We start from the raw sequence: 23386 nt of genomic DNA, 5'->3' as shown, positions 1-23386 counted from the left end.
GTGCTTCCCGTGTGGTCCACTAAGTAACAGCACCAAAACTTTCTGACGTTTGCGACATTCGTTATTTCTTTTTGGTTTCATCGTCCATTATTAGGATTGGTAAATGGTTCAAGTTCGAGAGAGGGTGCTACTGTGCCAATGTTTACTTCGGATCCGTAGAAAAATTGATTTCAAAATAAAAATAAGTGCATTTACTTGGTGGAAAGACAAAAGTGAAAAAAATAAACAAGTGATCTACGTCATACATTGTGGATAACGTCTAAGAATGAGTGAAAACTATATAATCAGTGAAAATAATTCGATTGTGAACTAGTCATGCTGCGTCCCTATACAGATATATATCATACTTAATACATTTAAAGCGAAAGATTAACTAAAAGTGAAGATAATTGTGAGCTTTGGGTATTCGGTATCGGAACAGCGAAAAGAGCTTCAAGAACAAGCGAGAATCGAAAGGGAAAAGGGTAACCTTGTAAAAATAAAATACGACAAGCTTGTCATAGGTGGAAAAACCAAAACATTTGCGAAGAACAAAAGAATGCTGTCAACTTCACCTGAAAACAATACTAAAACAGGAGTCGAAATAAATACACAGGCTAGCAAGAAAAATAGATCACAAACCCAAATAAGAAGATCTTCAAGCCTATCAGAAAATATTTTAAAACCGGGCATGCTAAACTACTTGATTAACAAATAATGTTAAAATATAGCAATTACCGTCCCCCTCTCGCAACGACAATATACAACAACCACTATCAAAACATCATACTCGTCTTCCAAGCCGGCTGGTCACCGTGGAAGATTATGACCGAAACCCTCCAAACAACCCTCCAAAAAACGAAAAATGTCTACAAAAAACGTTATACATCCTGACATACAACGTTAAAACACTTTCTTTATATGAACGTCTGTTGGAGCTAAACGAAGCTCTCAAAGAAGTTAAATACGACATACTAGGATTATCTGAAACAAGACGCGTTGGAGACATAATTGAAGAGCATGAAAACTTCATTTTCTGCTATACAGGCCACACACCTGGAAGACATGGCATAGGTTTTATAGTTAAATACCATATTAAAAATAATATAGAAAGCTACCTCGGCCTTTCTAAAAGAGTAGCCATATTGAACCTGAAATTTGAGAATACTAGCTTATCGATCATTCAAGTCTACGCCCCTACTGCACAAGCAAGCGAAAATGAAATCGATAACTTTTATGCGACAGTAAAAAGGGCTTTAGAACTAGCACATAAAGACTTCATACTGATGGGTGACCTAAACGCTAAAATTGGAACACCAAAAAATGAGGAACATTCAATCATGAAAACGCATGGATATGGAATCAGAAATGAGAGAGGACAAAGATTAATCGAATATGCCAGTGAAAACAAACTATTAATTATGAACACTTTCTTCAAAAAAAAAACCAAAAAATAAATGGACTTGGCGATCACCAGACGGAGATACCAAAAATGAAATAGACTTTGTGCTGTCGAATCGACCACGACTGTTTAAAAACATAGAGGTACTGAACATTAATTACCCATCGGATCACAGGCCTGTAAGAGCCACAATATCATATGACACACATTTCAAAAAGAGTAGAACAAAGTTTACTAATTGTCAACAAAGCACAATAAGAAGCGAAGAAGAAATCACAAAGTTTAAAGAATACTTAAGCTCCTACATATCAAAAGATAAAATGTTCGCCGAGACTATTATCCCAGTCCAGAAATACTACGATAACTTAATTAAAATCATCACCACAAGCTTGCAAAATGCCCGAGTAGCGCAAAGTGCAAAGAAAGGCCACAAAATATTTTCAGAGCGCACATTAAAACTTTTTAGAAGAAGACAAGACCTGCAAAAAAGTTCAAACAAAAACAGAGCAATAAGAAACGAAATCTCGGCGCTTTACAAACTTACCAACAAATACATAAAAAAGACTACGCCAACCACAGATATAAAACTATTGAAAAACACCTCCACAAAACTGGAAGCACAAAAAAGGCATATAAGGAGCTGAAACCAAATAAAACTTGGATCAAAGAGCTGAAACGAGACGTGATAACCATACACAACCGCGGTGACATCATCAACATAGCGACAGAGTTTTATAGGAATTTATACAGCACTAACGAGCCAGAAGAAACTAACCACGAAAACCATAATACCAACAGTGATGGTAATATACCAAAAAGACCACAAATCGAAGAAAGTGACGTCATCGAGGCACTGAACAAACTAAAACTAGACAAAAGCCCAGGATCGGACAATCTAGCAAACGAGACTCTAAAGTCAGCTGCCCCGATATTATCTATACCCTTTACAAACTTATTCAACTCTATCCTCGAATCTGGAGAGACACCCACGCAATGGTCTGAATCTAATATTATTTTATTATATAAAAAAGGCGACCCGAAGGATATTGGGAACTATAGACCTATAAGTCTGCTGTCGAGTGCATATAAGCTATTTTCTACAATACTGACCAAAAAAATTAGCTCTACCTTAGAAACAAGACAACCCGCCGAGCAGGCAGGATTCAGGAAAAGCTTCTCTACCATCGACCATATTCACACACTCGAACTCCTCATCGAGAAATATCAAGAGAGAAGTAGACCATTGTACTTGGCATTTATTGATTACAGAAAAGGATTCGATTCCGTGTCACACAACTATATCTGGGAAACTCTAGCAACGCAGAACGTGGAAAACGAATTTATAAGAGTAATCAAAAGCATATACAGGAAGAGCAAAAGCAGAATTAAATTAGAAACAGCCGGTCCTTGGTTTCCTATAAAGAGAGGCGTAAGACAGGGGGATCCATTGTCACCTATACTATTTATAGCCACATTAGAATCGATAATAAGTAAGCTTGACTGGAATGAACGTGGTATAAAAATAAAAACTAAGTATTTAAGCCACCTCCGTTTTGCCGACGACTTGGTGCTGATATCAGAGAAAGGAAAAGAACTACAGTACATGGTAGAGTCACTAAACCAAGCTAGCAAACTCGCCGGACTAGAAATGAACCTCTCTAAAACTATGGTAATGACCAACAGCGCCAAAGTACAAATATACGTCGATAACGAGCCTCTCCATTATACCGAGAAATACATTTACCTAGGCAAGCAAATAAGCTTCGACAGATCAAACAACTACCAGGAGATTGAGCGCAGAGCTCAGTTAACATGGAACAAATACTGGAGCTTAAAGGAAATATTTAAGAGCAACATGCCAATCCAACTAAAGACTAAGGTTATGAATTCTTGCCTTATTCCTTGTCTGACCTATGCTTGTCAGACATGGAAATTTAACAAAAATGTCATAAATAAAATTACAACGTGCCAACGGGGAATGGAGCGGAGTATGTTAAATATAAAAAGAATAAACAAAATAAGGCATACAAAAATACGCAACACCACAAAAGCAATAGATGGTCTAGCACAAGCTCGTGCATTAAAATGGAAGTGGGCAGGACACATAGCACGCCTGCAAGATCAAAGGTGGACAAAAAGAGCGACAGAATGGATGGGGCCAGTGGGCAAAAGAAAGAAAGGGAGACCTTGCAACAGATGGGAGGACGAAATTAAACACACAGCGGGTCCAAACTGGATACAAATAGCGCAATCCAGAGGAAACTGTCTCAATTTGGAGGAGCCCTTTACCTGCAGAGGGGTTCTTGCAGAATAAAATGCATAAAAATTAATTCCTTTTTATAAAACTAACATAATAATTAAATTAACTAACTACTTAATATTTTTTCTTATTGATACTAACAAAACTAATCGACTTTGTAAATAGCATTTCTGTAAGAAATAAAAGGCTTTTTTATTTTTATTTTATTTTATTTATTTAAGTGGTTCAAGTCCGTACAGCCGTATTCGTTTTTTGATAATCAATTGTCAAAGCCATCGTTGCAAGATTTATACAATATTGTTCTTTCCACAAACGTCGAATAAATAATTTTAATGATTTTTGCTTCGTTTAGCTAAAGAAGTATAACTTCTTGCGTGCATACATAAGTACACGAACACTTTTTTTGAAGTCGGTTCATCTATTTTTTTTTTTTGTCGAACGCAAAACCGAAAACAACACAATTTAACCTGTTATTGTATTACGCGGTTTGTTTCTCTGGCTTTAATTTATATTGTAATTTATACTGCTATTTTACAGATATTATTTTGTGGTTTCCTTGTAGATAATTGATATTGTTGGCTTACATACGGCCCAAATAATTAATTAAATGTTACGCCAAATGAGTGAATTGGTAAATTTATGTACAAAGAATATACATGTGTTTTTTTATATTATCTTGTATTGGGCGAATGTATTCTGCCTCACTTTGTGGACGGGAAGGTAATAAGGGTTCCAGGTCCCTTGTTAATTTTATAAAATGAAATTTCTTTTTTTTTTATATAATAATAAGGGACGAGAAGAGCAGGATGTTAATCTGATGGTGATTGATACGCTCTGCCGATTACAATGCTGTGCCGCTCAGGATTCCTGAAAAATCCAATAATTCTGATCGGTGCCACAATTGCGCTCGTCACCTTGAGATATAAGATGTTAAGTCTCATTTGCCCAGTAGTTTCACTTTTTTTTTTTTATGGAAATAAGGGACAAGACGAGCAGGACGTTCAGCTGATGGTAATTGATACGCCCTGCCCATTACAATGCAGTGCCGCTCAGGATTCTTGAAACCCCCAAAAATTCTGAGCGGCACTACAACTGCACTCGTCACCTTGAGACAAGATGTTAAGTCTCATTTGCCTAGTAATTTCACTAGCTACAGCACCCTTCAGACCGAAACACAGTAATTCTTACACATTACTGCTTCACGGCAGTAATAGGCGTTGTTGTGGTACGCATAATCTAGCCGGCATCCTGTGCAAAGGTGCGTACCACCGGTAAATTGAAATGAATTGTTTTTTTACACGTAATTGCTTGATCATTGTACTTCTCAGTAATTGGTATAAGTTGTAATACACAATAAGTGTTGTTTATCTGAGTGTATGATACAGCAGAAAATAAGCATTTGTACATTGGGGTGTATGCACATTCGACTAATTCATATAATATTTAATTAATGTGCCGTGTCTAAGCATAATATTTGTACCTTTATTATTCCTTTCATAAGGTTTGCTATATTATTATTTTTTATCAAAATAAGGAATGAGACGAGCAGGACGTACAGCTGATGGCAATTGATACGCTCTGCCCATTACAATGCAGTGCTGCTGAAGATTATTGAAAAACCCAAAAAATTTGAGCGGCGCTACAACTGTACGCGTTACCTTGAGACATAAGATGTCAAGTCTTATTTGCCCAGTAATTTCACTAGCTACGGCGCACTTCAAACCGAAACACAGTAATGCTTATACATTTCTGGTTCACGGCATAAATAGGAGTCGTTGTGGTACCCATAATCTAGCCTCCCACTGGTCCCACTACATATATATATACTAGCTTTTAGCCGCGACTTTGTCCGCGTTGAATAGTAACTTTGGGGAGATTTTTTATCTGTTAGGCTACCTACTTTTCAAATAATACACATAAAAACTGCTCTTTCCGCTGCTGGCAGCGCTCTTCTATGATATGAGCGCATATCCCTTGTTATTGTGGACAGTCTCTTTAATAGTATTTCCCTGTGAAATTTAATCTCCTATTTCATCCCCATGTAGGTCAAAGTTTCAAAAATGTTCGAACAAATGTTTATAAATTATTTCTTATCAATTGCCTAAATACAGAGTTTCATGATTTTATCTTCGATAATGACGAATTTTCATACAAACTGCCATCCCCTATTTCAACCCCTCCATTTATTATTATTTTGCAATAAAAGGCAGCCTATGTCCTTTTTCAAGCTCTAGTCTATCTCTGTACAAAATTTTATCAACATCGGTATAGGTGGTTTAGGTGTGATAGGCGTAACAAACAAACTTACATTCACATTTATAATATTAGTAGGGATCTACTTTAAAAAAGGTATGTAGTTTTGTTAATCACTCAAAAACTATTAATATTAAAGGAATTTTCTCTAACTTGAAATTTGAAAAAATTGAAACGAAATTTTATTTGCAAGAAACATTGTACTTAAGATGTTAACACAATATTATTGATAATCCAATGAATGTTTCGTCAATTGACATGCAAAATATGTTATAAAATTGTCTAAATACCAACACAATACTGTTATACTGAAACATGTCGGATTTCACAATGCTATCATTAATATAATACTTAGAATGGTTATTATATTTCAAATTATTTACATGTGACTTAATAATTAATAACGCTATTTATATAAATAATAATAAAATAAAACTTAATTAATTTAACAAAATTAATTAATTACAAATAGAAAATATCATTAAGATCGCTATCGGCTATCGATATATAAACTTATCCTTTGACAGAGGTACGTACCAGATCTTGGGTCACCTGTTAAATCGGTTAGACGCCTGGATAGCTCTTTTACGAGTTTTTGTGCCGATGAACCCCAAGGACCCATCGTCTCCACCCCAAAGGGCACAAATATGTATCCATCAATTAGAATTAAAATTTAAAGATATTATAATATAAGACGTAAATAATTTAATAATTCATTTAGTACCTATGTATAATGTTTACAAATTCAATGTCATAAAAGTATATAACTTAGATATGTATGTTAATAAATGGACTATTATCATGTAAAAGCACCATTAGAAATAAACTGCTTGCACCATGAAAACCTCATTATCTTCTCATCTTTGAGTTTAAGTGGACGTCGATACGATGGCTGGTAAAACAATCTTATGCATCATACTAGCTTCATTCATATATCTTGTTACTGTGGATACAAAAGTTATGCTGATAAAAGGTAATTCATGTTAATATTCAATAATACACTAGCCTCGATGAAATCATTCAAAATATAATCCTCGTATTTACATCCAAATCCTTTCTGTAATCCTGTGAAAGTCAGATAGTGTCATATAACAAGCAAACTTAATTTAAAAAAAAAATTTAAGAAAAAATCAAGCGCCTTCAAAAACACTATTCCAAAACAAAAGATATAAAGTGCACTAAAAAGTATAAAAATAATTGCGTATTTTTATACAATCTAATTAATTATTCTAATTCTAGTTACAATTATTGTTATTTTTGGAATCGGTGTCCTTCCGCCGCGACCCGCTCTTGCCTCTCGCCTCCTCATGACTCAAGCACATCTCACCTATAACTATGTATGTAGTAACAAAACTATCTTGGATTACACCGACTCCAAAACTTACAACAATCGTAACTAGAATTAGATTAATTAATTAGATAATTGTTTATTTAATCAAAACAAATCTTATAACTATATTTACAATACTACGGCTACATAAAATTGAAACTATCATTACGTGGAAGCGTACCAAGAATACTGGCAGCATTACCGCATAGCAAGGCTGATCCGTTGACCGAAATAGCTGCCAGCGCTTGGGTTTCCAGTAGCCTTATTGAGACGCGAAGATAGTATTTTGAAAATTCTCCGCGCCTCTGGGCCCCACGGGCCAAGTGTCTCGACACCAAACGGCACAAAGATGTATGACTCACTGAGACCAACATATTATTACAATTAGATTATATAAAAATACGCAATTATTTTTATACTTTTTAAAGAAGCAGTGCGTATGAGTTGTATTTAAAGGTTAAAATAATTATAAATTAATAGTAATTGATGACTAAAAAAATAATACATCCACCCTAACTTTCTCATCTGAATTTTTGGAAATATATTATTTGGAGTAATATTAACCGAACGTTTAGGTTTAAGCGTATATACCGAGGTCTATTTATATTCTTTTAGTTACAACATGTGATTCGTTAAAATGAAAAGTATAACATCCAACCGAAATAATATCATATACTATAAAATATTTTTTTAGAACTGCCAGTTATATTACTTCTAGAGATAAACGGTTATAACTGGAGTGAATTTTCGGTATACAAAGTCTATTCAGAGAGCTGTTCGTGATATATATCATATCCTTGGTTCTAGACAGACTCTCAAAGAAACATTTAAAGAAATAAATATTATGACTGTTTATTGTCAGTCCAATTTAAATTTCATAAATAAATTTTAACATACGTTTATAAAAATCGTAACCATTTTGCTCTTAATAGTGATTTTCATTAATATAACACTAGAAAATATAAGGGATTGCTTGTAACTAATTCTAGTAGGCTTCATAAGATTTGTTGATTTAAATATTTTATTAAAAAACGGCTCTGTCGTAAATCCTACTACTCCACAGCTGAGTATCTTTGTGATCCGACAGCTTGGGACTAGATTATGATTATTTTATAGCAATAGCAATGACAATACAATATTGTATATTTCATTAAAAAAAAGCGCAAAAAAAAGAATGCTGGGAGAGTTTCTTGCGCCGCTTCTTTTATCTCAGAACGCCATTTGTTTCCGAAGCGGTAGTAGTATCTAGTTTATCAGAAATAGCATCAAAAAGAATTCTAAATAAAAGTCATTGACGTTACTATAAACAACTATCGCCTATTATTAAAAGGTCGTCAAAAGTGTCCGAGTGACGTTGTATATACGTTTTAACTTTTAACATTAACAGACATATAAAAAAAGATAACATTTTTTTTAAATGAAAATAAGGGACGAGTCGAGCAGGACGTGCTGATGGTAAATGATGCCAATCAATTGATGACAATGCAGTGCCGCTCAGTATTTTTGAAAAACCCAACAATTCTGAGCGTCACTACAATTGCGCTCGTCACCTTGAGACATAAGATGTCAAGTCTCATTTGCCCAGTAATTTCACTAGCTACGGCACCCTTCAGACCGAAACACAGTAATGCTTACAAATTACTGCTTCACGGCAGAAATAGGAGCCGCTGTGGTACGAGTATCTATAATCTAGCTGGCATCCTATGTAAAGGAGCCTCACACATATAAGTTCGTATTCTTTGGATATCTAAAGATAAAGAGAGTTATAATTAATTCTTCTCTTCTTCCGAGTTAACTTCTTTACAAAGTAAACAGATAATACTTGCTATAAAATAATAATATTGACATAAACAAAAAATATAAAATTACGAACGATAATAACTAAAGTGTCCGACAAGCTCTGAAGCTCAAATGGCAATGGGCAGAACATTTTTCCCGCTCACTTTATAATAATATCAGTCAAATAGACATTGAAGAAAAAGATTGGACGCATAAAAACAAAAACAGAATGTTGTGGTAGAAACTGGAGGAGGCTGTTACTTTAATGAGATCAATAGCTCAATGAGAGACATATCGCTAGTTGCAGAAAGCATGCTTAAAGTTAATGTTTCATTAAATATAATACCGACACATTCTTTTATTCATTTTGACAGTCAAAGATAGTGAGTGATGCTTTCTGCAACTAGCGGATAAGCAGATAATTACACTTTATTAGGTGTCTTTATCGGCAATACGAATAAGTTATTAGTTTCATAGTGAATTGATAATCACCATATGTTTTATAAAAAAAAAAAAAACAATAATTTTGTCTAAAACTTATTATGTTTATTGGTATAGTTCAAGATTTTGAAAGTTTTGATTTTTTCGTAGTTAATACCATACTAGTCCAACGTTGTTAGGTCAAATATATAAATTATGTTTAGTGTTCGACCCTTTTTCTCCGAATTACTTTGCAAATCCGACTACCAAAGTCTTTTCATTTGTCGGGCTAATATTTAGCCTTTGACACTCTCAAATAATGTGGCTTTCTACTCATTCATGGTTCAGTATCCCCAGAGATAGTAGTGCAGATTACCCTCTACAAACTCACCAAATCACAAACCAACAAACTTTTCTTCTGTATAATATTAGTATAGATTAGTGTGTTGTTTGGGGAAGGCCTTTGTCCAGTATTATAGGTCTTTCGACTGAAATGATGATGAACGCGTTGTTTCATTCAATCACTACATAATTTCTGGTGTTCTGTCACGTCATTTGAAGTCTTTAAATGCTGTGTCGCTTCTAGTACCTTCTCACTTAGGTCTATGAACAGGCTGGTTTTAAAATAATGAAAGTTCTTAAACCATGCATGTTCCTCCATTTATAGCCGTGATCGTATGCATCTATGTATGGATGGGTACTAATACATTAATGTTTACTTACAGGTATATTGCCAGATAGATCAAACCAAGTTGAAGACATATATCTTCGATTTTATAATGGGTAAGTAAAATATTTATTGTGTTATTAATAAACGCGAAGTAAAGTAATTCCAAATTTAAAACGTTTTCGGCCTTACAAATAAACTTGAGATAAAGTTATACCTGAGAATAATCACATATAGCTGACAGCACTATCAATACAATGATAATTCTGAAGTTTTCCGAATATCAAGCAGCATTTGCAAATCAAGGCGGATAACATTATACGTCCGAATAAGCCAAGTAGTAAAATGTCTATTTGGAAACGTTTTGCATATTCTTGGTTTATTGTTAGTTAGAACTTAATGCCAATTTTATTTGTAAGGTGGTATGTCTTTATCTTACCTTTTTCATCACAAAATTACATGACAGGGAGAAGTTATTTTAATCTCGGAGTAACTTTGCATTGCGTTTATTAAAAAACAGCGTTAATATAATTTTTGTACTCAGATTTAGTCTAAGGTTACATTTAAAACTGTTGGAAGCTTTTTTGGAAGAACTATAATTATAATAAAACTATTTTTTCATACATTTTGCAAACTAAATATTCAACTCTGATCTGTGTTACAATTTTGTTAATATAATATTCAAATAGTAGAGAGCAAAAAATAGGAATACTCGTAATTATTGTTAAGAAAATGACAATTTTGGTATAAAATCAAAATCATGACCCTGGATGATGTATGGAATATTGGCAGTCCTTTATGGAGATCAAAAATTTGAAAAATGTAAACCTAGGCATTGATTCCACCATCAAGTAGGGAAAAGGGATTAAGTTTCTTGACTATTGTACCCAAATGAGAGCATATAAACACACACACTCACGCCCATTTCCCATCGGGGTAGGTAGATACAACGGAACGCCATTTGCTTCAATCCTTACAAGGCTCACACGCTTCCTCTACATTGATTACACTTTGCTTTTTTTAAAACGTCCCCAATTTGGTTGACGAATGTCCTATGTCTCCCGCGACCGACTTGCCCACACACACTTGCCTTATATATTTGATAAGTCATTCTTTCTTCACTCATTCGCTCTATGTGTCCAAACCATTTCAGCATTCCTTTCTCAATTCGTGTCACATCATCTTCTTTCATATATGAAATAAAGAGGGCATATTTGAAATGTTTTAATTAAATTCGACACAAAGCAAACGACAAGGAGAATCGGAAGGCGGCAATCAGTAAAAATTGCAACGAGAGTGAAGAATACAGAAGATAGAAAAGGAAAGCGAATATATTGTTACTGTAACTGATTTAAATTGACAAATCGTAAGCATTTTTGGGCTGAAGTATATGCTTTTAAAACAAGATCCCAGAAAATGTTGAAAACAAATGTATTTCGAAATTCAAAAGAATTGTTAAAAAACTCTTGTGTGGTAAAAAACTGTTTCTTTCTTAATAATACCACAGATTGCATTAAGTGATCGCCCTCAGACTCTTTCATTATAAATGTTTATTGTACGATAGTACTTTTAAACATATTTTTATTTAAAAAAATTCCCTCTGAGTTTGTTGCGCCCGTTCTTCTCAGGTCTAAGGCACAGTTTTTCGAATGGGTGGTAGTTTTTGAATTTCAATAAGTGATATTATATTCTATTTTGAATGAAAGTATTTGAATTTGAATTCAACGAAGTTTGGAATTAGTTGCTTAGAGAAACCACATACCTACATAATGCAGACATTGACTATTCAAAATTGGTCACTTAATTTTGAGCTGACCGGTCGTCTATATACGCTAGACTATTCTAATTCTTTGGTCAGGACCACGGACGAGTAGAAAAAAGGACTCCACGCCGTGATATTAGCAAGTGAAGCACCGTTATGTTATTTTTTACTAGTCCGTGGTCAGGACTATGAAGGGGAATGGTTATCCATAACTTCTGTTAACCCCTCTAGGAGTCAGACGTCATCTTGTATGTATTGTATTAAATATTCACAGAAGACCCGCAACACTCACTTTGTATGTTTCTGTAGTTTATTGTAATAAACGATTATTGTCAATTACTATTATCGTAATTTTATTGTCTTCGTTAAAATTTCTAATCAGATCATGAATTACGTATATATGTACAAAATTGACACAAATATCGTATGTTTCTTTTTTTCTTAATTCGGTTACAATAAAATTTGTAGTAGTTATCGTACAATAAAGATTGTATTTATATAGACTGAGGGTGTTCTCTACATTGATAGTCTGTGGTATCATAAAGAGAATCATTTATGTTATAGTACTCTTTAAGGCTTTACCGCACAAGCACATTTTTTTGTACATTTTCTGGGATCATGTGGTAAAAGCATTTACATGCCCCAATAAAATACTTACTAACTCGGCTTACCCGACTGTAGGCATAAGAATTTTAGGGTTGCAAAATGTGTTAATGTGCAAGTTTTTATGTTTATTCTCATTCAAATCGCATTGTACATGTTAATTATTCCCAAACCGAAACGCTATCGGAGTTCAAAGTTTCAAACCATCAAAATCAAATTTTCAACTTCTTACTAGAAATTATGTACGGCTTCTGCATATATATCTGATATTTAATTGTTAATTCACAGAAGCACATGTGAAGAATACGTGGACATTTCGCTGTCGCAAGCAGAACGGCTTTTCACTATCAACGGTTTCAATAAAAGTGGCCCTACCGTCTTATATATGCATGGATTCATTGAAACGGCGCAGCAGGAAAGTATTCAGGTAATCCTTGTGGATTTTAAGCTATTTCTATTTACCTGTTTTAGTTTTGTTGTGTGCCATATACAAACCATTATTTAACCATATTATATGGAAAACTGAAGTGGTAATGGGCAGGGCAGTAAAGTCCTCGAATGACTGAAGACCACGTAACGGAAGATCGCCGGAATAGGTTGGATGAGGGCAGCGCAGGGCCAATCATCATGCTTTTGTCCAGCAGTGGACGTCTTACGACTGAAATGATGATACAAGCCATTTACTCCTCTATCAATTGTACCTCAATGCTTTCTCTCTTATCAGACTCACTATTCTCAGTTTATGTTTGATTTCTTTAAAGACGTATTTTTCAGTTTTTTTATCTTTTATTTTTTTTTAATTCAGACAGCAAATACCACCGTATAACGATGGATAATAACGTATTGTAATACACACCCTATCAAAATTTCAACTATCTAACTATTGTTGTTTATGAGAGACAGCCTGCTCGCAGACTGACAGACGGACAAACAGTTCATTCTAATGTTTTCCCTGCTTGATACCCTTATGGATATGGAACATAAAGAAATACCTAATTAAAAATAATAAAAAAAAATACTTATAAGTACCTACATTTACGAATTTGCTAGAAACTGTGACAATCATAATGTTAACACGAGGAACAAACATGGACTTGTTATGCCAACTAGTCGGTTAAGTCGAGTTAGTTAGTCTTTTGTTTCTATATGCTTTGACAAAATGATCCCAATGTAAGTCCTATGAAAAAGTACCCAACAAATGTCTTACGAAATTAAAAAAAAAATTAAAAAACGGTTGTGTAGCTTTATCTTTAAGGTTGCTATAACATAAATCACTTTTTTAATGATACCACTGATTGGGAATGGAGCGACCGCCCTCAGGGTATTTAATAATAATATTACCACAAACTGTACTATGGATACAAGACAATGATATATATAATACAATATACTTACTTAAACATACATAAATACATACAAACATCCATGACTCGGAAAGTAACTTCCATATTCATCATATAAATGTTTGCACCTACCGGGACTCGAACCCGGGACCTCTAGATCAGTGGGCTGGGTAAACAACCAATAAGCTATATGGATCGTCTAATTTAATAATAAATTTTTATGTGCGATATAACATGTTAATAATGAAACGAAAATTTGAATTAAAAAAAAATCCCGCTGAGTTCCTTGCGCCCGCGTTCTTCTTATGTCTGAAGCAGTCTATTTGAATGGATGGTAGTTTTAGACGTTCAATAAGTGATTTTAATCACATTATGAATAAAACTATATGAATTTGAATTATTATATACGTAACACAAAACAAGTATTAAATGTAGTATATATAGTTCTCATTCCTATCAAATACATCAACAATATGCAGATATTCTGAGAATGTATTGTGGTACAATCGCTATTTAGTCGGAATTGTCTTGTTTGCAATGCACAGTTAATATGAACAGGTTCTTGTTTTCGAGCGACGAATTGAAACCAATAAGTATTAATAGGGTTTTGTTTGTTCTAAACTTAAATCATTTATACGTCTAGATATACTGGGACAGCTGTGAAAACTTGGAAAAATATGAGGCTAATCGTTATCCTCTATTTTGAGCATTGAACACTAACACAAAGTGCAATACGAATCGCGAGTGTAAGACGTAGCTTGTCACGCATACTAATGTAATAAAACCGGCCTATTTTCATCGGTTGTCTAGTAGCGAGCGACTCTATTTAGACGTTTAAATTTTCTAAGGTTCTATTTATAAGGGTCTGCCCAGATGGTCGCTTAACGCGCCAAAAGATTACTAGCATTTTTTGCGTTTTTTTTCTTACGGCTATTAATATTATGAAATTATAACTACTCTTAAGTTATTTAAGCTAAAGCATGCAATAACAGGGGTCTAGGCTCCGAATATGATCTTGTCCCATTCGGTGTCGAGACCCTTGGTCCGTGGAGTCCTAGCGCTATAAGGCATTTTATAGTCCGGTCATTAGACCAAAAAATGAGAGTGAAGTTACATAAAGTCCCAACAAGCTAAAAATCAATAAAATTGTTCAAAATATAATTATAAACAATGCTTAAAAGTTTCCCATCATTCCCGTGTATGGAATTTTTTTATTCAAGGTCAAAGGTCAAAAAATTAGCTTTTCGCGATTTTCAGCAAAACGGTAAGTTTTATCATAAAAGTACCTCAAACAAAAATTGTAGATCATAAAATTATCTATAAAAAATGTATCAATACTTTTTTTCTTACGAGCCACCGTTTCTGAGATATAACGATTTAAAAAGTTATAAAAGCTGAAATTAAAGCACTTAACACTGCTAAAATCAGAGTATTGGTCTAGAGCTCCGTCTCTGTATGTTTATAGTCAATGTTGATATTAGTATATCAAATGAATTTAAAATTTTTCGACAAATTTGAATCCTAAAATCTTTCACCGCTAGTTCATTTGCCATAATTTCAACGTCTGTCTTACGAAGTTTAACATTTTATATCCATCCCAAGAAAAGTGCTCAACGCCGCTAAGATGTTTTCACTTTTATAAAAGTGAAAACTTTATAAAGCGGCGCCTACTAATTACCTCTTGACACTTTTTGCGTGCTCGTCTTCACCTCTCTATCGCTTTAATGCTACGTCTAAATCGTTTCTAATGAATATATTTTATTCAATATAAAAAGAAACGATTTAGACAGCGGCGTATGCCCTTAAGACGTTTTCATTATAAATTTAAATGAGGTGTCTTTACGCAAGCGGTGGTATATAAGTTTGTTTTCCTTACAGGTCATTGTCAACGCTTACCTAGAAGCAAGGCCGGACGTAAATGTGATTCTATTAGATTGGTCAAATATGGCCCATGGTTCCTATTTAGTCAATGCCGCTAGAAACACAAAAAAGGTACGGAATTTGTTTTATTTTTTCTTCCGTTAGTCACGTCTGGTAATGAGTTGTAATCTTTAGCGACATATGTAATCTTTCTGTACGGGTATTTGTCTCCTGGGAAAAGCAAATTTTATGGGTGTTGAACTTTATTATGGTGGCATTACGATCGAGTTGTATACATTCATAATATTGTTTGTCGTGAAATTTTATTTCTAGAATTTGACATATTTTTTGCCTTGTGTCCCGGGGCATTAAAAGAATAAGGAAGTCCCAGCCCCAAGGTGTCGTAAGGGGCGACTAAGGCTATTTACCAGTGGGAGGCTCCTTTGCACAGGATGCCGGCTAAATTATTTAATATATATAACGCCTTTTTGTTCCGTGAAGCAAATTGTGTAAGCATTATTGTGTTTCGGTCTGAAGGGCGCCGTAGCTAGTGAAATTACTGGGCAAATGAGATTTAACATCTTATGTCACGTCACAAGGTGACGAGTGCAATTGTAGTGCCACTCAGAATTTTTTGGGGCAGGGCGTATCAATTATCAGCACTTTAATCAAGAAGGTATTTAATATTTAATAAGCGACAACCATAATTTAAACACTAGAAATAAGTACAAGCTTATAGTGCCCCCTACTACGCTCTGTAAAATAAACAATTCTTTTGCATGCAATCATATTAAATTTTACAATAAATTATCAAAATGTGTATCTGAATTATCAAAATAATATTAAATCTTTTGTTAAACACAGTCTTATGTCGAAATCTAATTAGAGTATTGAAGATTACGTAAGCAAACAAACGTGGAATTGAATAGTATTATAGTTTTTTTTATGGATTTTATGGTTCAGCCTTGTATTGTTTTACTGAATTGCATTTTTAAAAAATATGTATATGTTTAAACTTTTGTGTAATCATCATGTATTTGAATTGTATTTTGGTGATTGTAGTATTTTTTTTATTTTATGGATTAGGAGGACAAACGAGCGTACGGGTCACCTGTTGTTAAGTGATCACCGCCACCCACACTCTCATGCAACACCAGAGGAATCACAAGAGCGTTGCCGGCCTTTAAGGAAGGTGTACGCGCTTTTCTTGAAGGTACCCATGTCGTATCGTCCCGGAGAGTTGACGAGCAATCTTTTGATTTTATGTCAATAAAATATTTTTGACTTTTAATTTTAAACCACTTGAATTGCCGAAAACACTTTTACCATTCCAACTTATTATAAAGACTGTATGAGCTGAGAGAAATCTTGAATACTCAACACACATAAACATTAAATATCTCCAAGGAAAGTTATAATATACATAGGAAAATATTACTTAATGTTTCCTGTTTAATAACTGTAAAACGTGAAAAACCAGCAATAAAACTGCAATATGAAAGTAAATAAGAAAATAAAAAGCATTATACGCGCGTTGATGTAATAAAAAGTAGAAAACTAGATCCGGTTAACGAGAAATAACCCATAAGTCAACCTCATAAAACGAGACAAACCATGTTTTAGTCATCGTGCTGTGACACACAGAGAATAAATTGCATGTAATGAGCGCAACCTTGCTATGTTATCTACGTCATAATTACACCGCTTTGACATGGCATTTATACAATTAAAAACCAGTCAACTACGACTTGGAATCGTAGGTACACGCAGTTTTCGATTGCATAATAAAAGACCTTATATAACTGTATACTTTTTTATATTATTTGTATTTATGACAATATAACTCAGTAATGGTTCGTTTGTTTACATTATTTTTCTCGTCTCATTGACCTGTGGGCTATACGTATACTAACACATAGACTATACCTACTCATACACTTACGGCCGATCCCAATATACTATCTTTAGATAGAAATAAATTACTACCTTCTGCTGTCAGTAATTACCAGTCAATAATCTGAAGCTGTCCCAATATACCTGATAAGTCATTCTTATCGCCTTATATTGGGACGCGTGAATTGAAATTTCCATACAAACTTCTATCGCTGCTAAGCCATACGTCGTCCCATTGACAGACAGCGTGTACGGATAAGTTGAGTAACCGTCGTTAAGTTTATTGGGACAGAAAAGTCAACGATAGTTACGATTTTTATCAAAAGTAAGAGATAGACTGAATATTGGGAACGGCCTCATTACAGTCTACTTAATAATTATTATTATCTATGATACATATAAACTACTTGATAACTACACACTTACACACAAATAAACAGAATAATACTTAGAATAATAGAACATAAAATATTAGGTATTGTTCAGTGGAAATCCACCACTGGCAACTCAGCAATACGACTGATCTGCCACCAAAGACCATAGACCTTAGTATATTTGAACACGGAGAATGTATTTCCTGGCAGGATAACGTCTGCCAGGTTCAGCGAGTCCACTATCATATAGCTCTGAGTCTCATCAGTATCCATATACTTCCAGGTGGGTTCAGCAGCAGCTGAACAGCTGCACCAGCTAATAGAGTCGGGACTGTCTTTGGACAAGCTGCACCTAATAGGACATTCACTTGGAAGTCATGTTGCAGGTTACTTAGCGAGGGATCTTAAGAGTAAATATGGAAAAACTGTTAAAAGGTATGAAACCCAAGCAGGTTATATATTTTATTTAATTCAAAACAACAAACTTAAGTTAAGTCGTACGTACACTATGGGATTCCGAAAAGTTATTCTAACTTTGCAGAGAACTATATATTTCAGTTCTATTCAACCCTTGTCCACCTATTTATTGTTTGTGGTTACTTAGGTTCATTACAAAGTTTTCTTTGAATAAACTTAATGTACCATATCTTAGTCCTGCCGCCGATTTCCAATATAACACTAAACGCCAGAAACTAGAAAATCATCATGAGCTATGCGCGACGTTCCTTCAAAGTGCGGTTTTCAAGGAAATATTCCACGTATAACCAAACTATGGAATAAGTGTCCTAGTGCGATGTTTTCAGAACGATCTCGATTACGATTATGCTCCTGAAATTCAATTTGTTTTGAGAGTGCAACTATTTGCCCTACTGTTTCATAAAAGAATTACTTACGGGAAACAATATTATATTATAAAGGCCGGCAACGCTCCTGTGATTCCTCTGATGTTGCAAGAGATTGTGGGCGGCGGTCGTTTGTCTTCCTATTCCATAAGAAAAAAAAATTGTCTGGTATACCCCGTAACCGCACACACACTAGCATAAAGGTACTTCACTTTATACTAATATCACGGCGCGGAGTCCTTCTTTTTTTACTAGTCCGTTTGTTTAACAATAGAGAATTGATTATTTATGCCAATAAGAACAGCGAGTGTTGGACATTAGGATATTACATTCTTACAGGTTAGTAGGGGTTACTACAACATTCCTGTAACGTTTACACTCCAAAAGCATTGAAGTCAATGAACGACTAGTCTCGCAATCACGCTCAAAAATTGTCTTTTTTTATGACAATAAGGGACGAGACGACGAGGACGTTCAGCTGATGGTATTTGTTACGCCCTGCCCATTACAATGCAGTGCCGCTCAGGATTCTTGAAAAACCCAAAAATTCCGAGCAGTACTACAATGCACTCGTCACCTTGAGTCGTAAGATGTTAAGTCTCTTTTGCCCAGTAATTTCACTAGCTACGGCGCCCTTCAGACTGAAACACAATAATGCTTACACATAAATGCTACGCGGAAGAAAAAGGCGCCATTGTGGTACCCATAATCTAGCCGGCATCCCGTGTAAAGGATCCCGCGTCTATTATATATTCCAGTGTTTTCGTTGAGTTGTGTTTCGACCGCGCTTTGAATACAATGCCACGCAATGACAAAGTGTTCAGTGGAAAACATCATTAGTAATTGATCATTGTTTCCAGGTTGACGGCGTTAGACCCAGCTTTTCCAGGGTTTTATCCCGACGGTATCCTAATGGAGCACGTGTCTGAGAAGGACGCTGAGTTTGTTGATATCATTCACACCGACGCCGGCGCATACGGCGCTCCAGTGAGGACCGGTACGGCTGACTTCTGGCCCAACGGTGGAAAAAGTGTACAGCCAGGATGCCCGCGATTCGCTCCCATACCTCTTAGCGATGATAGTAAGTAGTATTTTACAAATTAAATTTGAGAGTTGAACAAGACGTACCAAGATTTACGATCCATGCGTGACTCGAATGGTTGGCTCAGTTGGTAGAACGCTCGGACGGAACCCGAGAAGGGCGTTCACTGCCCAGAAATGAGGGATATCACTTTAAAATAACAAATCGTTTAAATAGTACCTGTAACCATTCCTACTGCAAACGTAGCGAAACGAAATAAATTATTTTAAATAATACAAATATTTTTATTGTATAATAAGATAATAGTTTAATTTATTTTACTATTAGTTTTTTTTCTATTGAAAACTGTAGATTTGAATCGTAATTAAATTGTATTACCTAATATAAGAAATATTTTTGACATAAATTAAATTATTTCAAACAAATGATAGTATGTTTAATGAGAAGATAGTATGAAGTACTATCGACAAAATTTATTAATGGCCCACTCTACTGACAATTCTTTAATACAGTTTTATATTTGCACGAAATTGTATGACAATTAGTGGACTGTCGTTGTCTAATAAAATAATAACAGTTACTTAGGAAATATATGTTCAAGCTAATTTCGACCTACTTGTTTATTTTGAAAGGATAATCAAATTAAGGTGAGTCAGGATTCAATTATGTCGACAATACTATCATCTATATACAAATGATTTACGCTTTCTTTAGTGTTAATTCCGCCAATATCGAACTGAAAAAAATGTGATAGTAAAACCGTAAGAAAAAATCCGTGGAAAAAAGTGCGTGGAATAAAACCGTTAAATGAGACGTGCGCAGGCGCGACAGTCGCATACACAAGCGAGTAGTGTATAATACCTAATTGAGCACGATTTTTTTTGCAATTTGTGTCGATTCTACATTAGCAGAAGGAACTTCGTTCCTACTTGGTGTCCCACGACACCACATAATTTTTTTTTGTTTTTAAAGAACAATTCGACACGTGTTTCGCCTCTACACGAGGCATCCTCAGGACGTGTTATCTCGCCAAAATCTGGCACCAGACTGGCTTAAATCATTTGTATAGTTATAGATTTCCGCAAAGTAACGCCTAATTCAATAAATTTTCAATAAATACTATAATCTGCCCATCACAGTGACAGTACGATCTGAGTCGGAACGCATCTCAAAGCGACCTATGGCGTAGTGACCACTGACATGATGTTGGTCATTTACCTATTAATCCACCAGCAAACCTTCGAATCAGAAATCAAGTAGAAGTAAACACATTAATATTGTGTTTTAAACCACGCACATCGCGAACATAATAATTCTTCATTTATATATATTTTTGGAAGACTATAGGTTATTAATTTTTGTTAATGTAAAACGGATTTATAAACAGGCATAAATAGGATTATACATAGACTTACAATACATTAGCGTATAGAAGAACGTTTATTTTCTCAAAATTAATTCCTTTAGAATTCTTTTTGATGTCATTTCTAATAACTACTAGATACTACTACCGCTTCGGAAACAAATGGCGCTCTGAGAGAGAAAAAGCGGCGCAAGAAACTCTCCCAGCATTCTTTTTTGCGCACTTTTCAATAAAAGTATACAATATTGTACAGTCATTTCTATCGCTATAAAATAATCACAATCTAGTCCCAGGCGGTCTGATCATTTAGATATTCAGTAGTGGAGTAATAGGATTTACGACAGAGCCATTTTTTTTATAAAACATTTAAATTTATTTATAGATAATGCCTGAACAGTGTCTGGGACTTTATTATAGAAGTGTATACATTTACCCTTTAAGCTATTATTTATCTTATGAAGCCTTCTAGAATTAAATGTTACAAGCAATCCCTTATTTCTAGTGCGAGAGAGAAGTACGAGCACATATCTTATGGAGATACAGCGGGATAGAAAAGGAGAACGTATCTATTGTAACTGTAACAGATTTTAATAGACACATCGTTAAAAGTCAGCGTTTGTCTGTATAATAGCTCCTAAGTTTATTGAATATTACACTAGCTAACGCACATATGGACAAATCAAAAAATAAACTTGGTATAAAGTTATACCTCAGAATAAACCAAGAATATGCAAAATGTTGACTGTATCGCTGACAAGTGTTGTCAATATAATGATAATTCTGAAGTTTTCTGAATATCAGGCAGTCTTGCAAATAAACGCATGAAACGTTTTACGTCCAAATAAACCAATCGTAATCAAATTGTCTATTTGTAAACATTTTGCATATTCATGGTTTATCCTCTGGTATAAGTTTATACCTCGTTTATTTGTGAGGCCGTTCAAATATTAATTAAATATATTGCGCTCTTTCGTTGACGACCGATAAACAGTGACAATGCAGCTCAAATCAGAATATAATTCGTTTTTTAGATCTTTGCAGTCACTGGCGATCTTGGTGGTTCTTTGCAGAGTCAATAAGAAACCCTCAAGCTTTTCCAGCATCGCCTGCAGACTCGTATCATAAATTTAGAGAAAACCCCACGCCCGAAGTCGGCATGGTGTATATGGGCGATAATTGTGATCACAGGTAATTCAAATCAATATTAATTATCACCGGACTAAGAAAAAACTTAGTCGCCGACATAGCCCAAATTATTGCGAAACTGAAGTGGCAGTGGGCGGACAAAGCTTGACGGACAGATGGCCGTTGGGGCAAGAAGGTCCTCGAATGGCGACCACGTACCGGAAGACGTAGTGTTGGTAGGCCGACCGACGATCTGGTCAAGATCGCCGGAGTAGGTTGGATGAGGGCAACGCAGGACCGATCGTCATGGCGATCTTTGGGGAAGGCCTTTTTTTCAGCAGTGGATGTCTTCCAGCTGAAATGGGACTAAGAAATACTGTAAGACCGGTCCTACATTGGAAGCGGAGTCAGTCTGGCCAGCAGGTCCGACCCGGCCAGACCAGACCAGTTCAGACTCGGCGTTCCTACACTGCAGCTAGACAAGAGCGGACGAACTCGACAGAATCCAGAGTCAGTACTGTGTGAACTCTGACGCGCAAAGGTGGAAAGTGCAAATTTTGTGAGTTTCTATAGATACCTTTGATCTCTTGAAAGATGGACGACGAACTTATTGATTTCCTGTTATTGGACAGAAAAATATTATTAAATCCACGTAAAAAAAGAAAAAACCTGCCTACCTATGCTCAATCACCCTGATAAATTCAAAAGTATCATAGAATAACTGTCGAAACTTCTGATTACATTATGTTCTATCACATAGAAGTAAACCTACGCTAAGTGGAGCAACTTCAGGACTTGTATAGAGCCAGCAGAAAAACTGGAGTCTGGACTAGACGAAAAACAAACCTGTTTGGTTGTTGTCAGACCAGTTCAGACTTGTTCCACCTCCCCGGAGGGAGCACTGGCTCCAGTGTAGGAGGGGACACGGCGCGTCAATGTTTGTTTTGTTCAGTTAGGAATTTCTCCCGACCAGACCCGCCTAAACCGTCCAGATTTTCCACTTCCAATGTAGGATCGGCCTAAGGCGGGTCTTTTTTTTCTTATATTATGAGACGACAGCATTGACGTACAATAAACAACTAGACTCCC

General features: G+C 35.2%; 1 protein-coding gene across 1 annotated transcript in view; it reads left to right on the top strand.

The window, feature by feature from the left end:
- The window catches only part of LOC126965424 (pancreatic lipase-related protein 2-like), a 51312-nt gene that overhangs the window by 23358 nt on the left and 4568 nt on the right, over positions 1-23386 (top strand). The window contains exons 2-7 of the mRNA XM_050809033.1: positions 10149-10206; positions 12744-12882; positions 15677-15790; positions 18209-18360; positions 19628-19848; positions 22204-22360. Of these exons, the coding sequence (XP_050664990.1) occupies positions 10149-10206; positions 12744-12882; positions 15677-15790; positions 18209-18360; positions 19628-19848; positions 22204-22360 (841 nt within the window). The remainder of the gene's footprint in view (positions 1-10148; positions 10207-12743; positions 12883-15676; positions 15791-18208; positions 18361-19627; positions 19849-22203; positions 22361-23386) is intronic.

Source organism: Leptidea sinapis, chromosome 7, assembly GCF_905404315.1.
Source record: "Leptidea sinapis chromosome 7, ilLepSina1.1, whole genome shotgun sequence".
In the NCBI taxonomy this organism is placed as follows: Eukaryota; Metazoa; Arthropoda; class Insecta; order Lepidoptera; family Pieridae; genus Leptidea; species Leptidea sinapis.
This window is presented reverse-complemented; position numbering and strand designations above follow the sequence as displayed.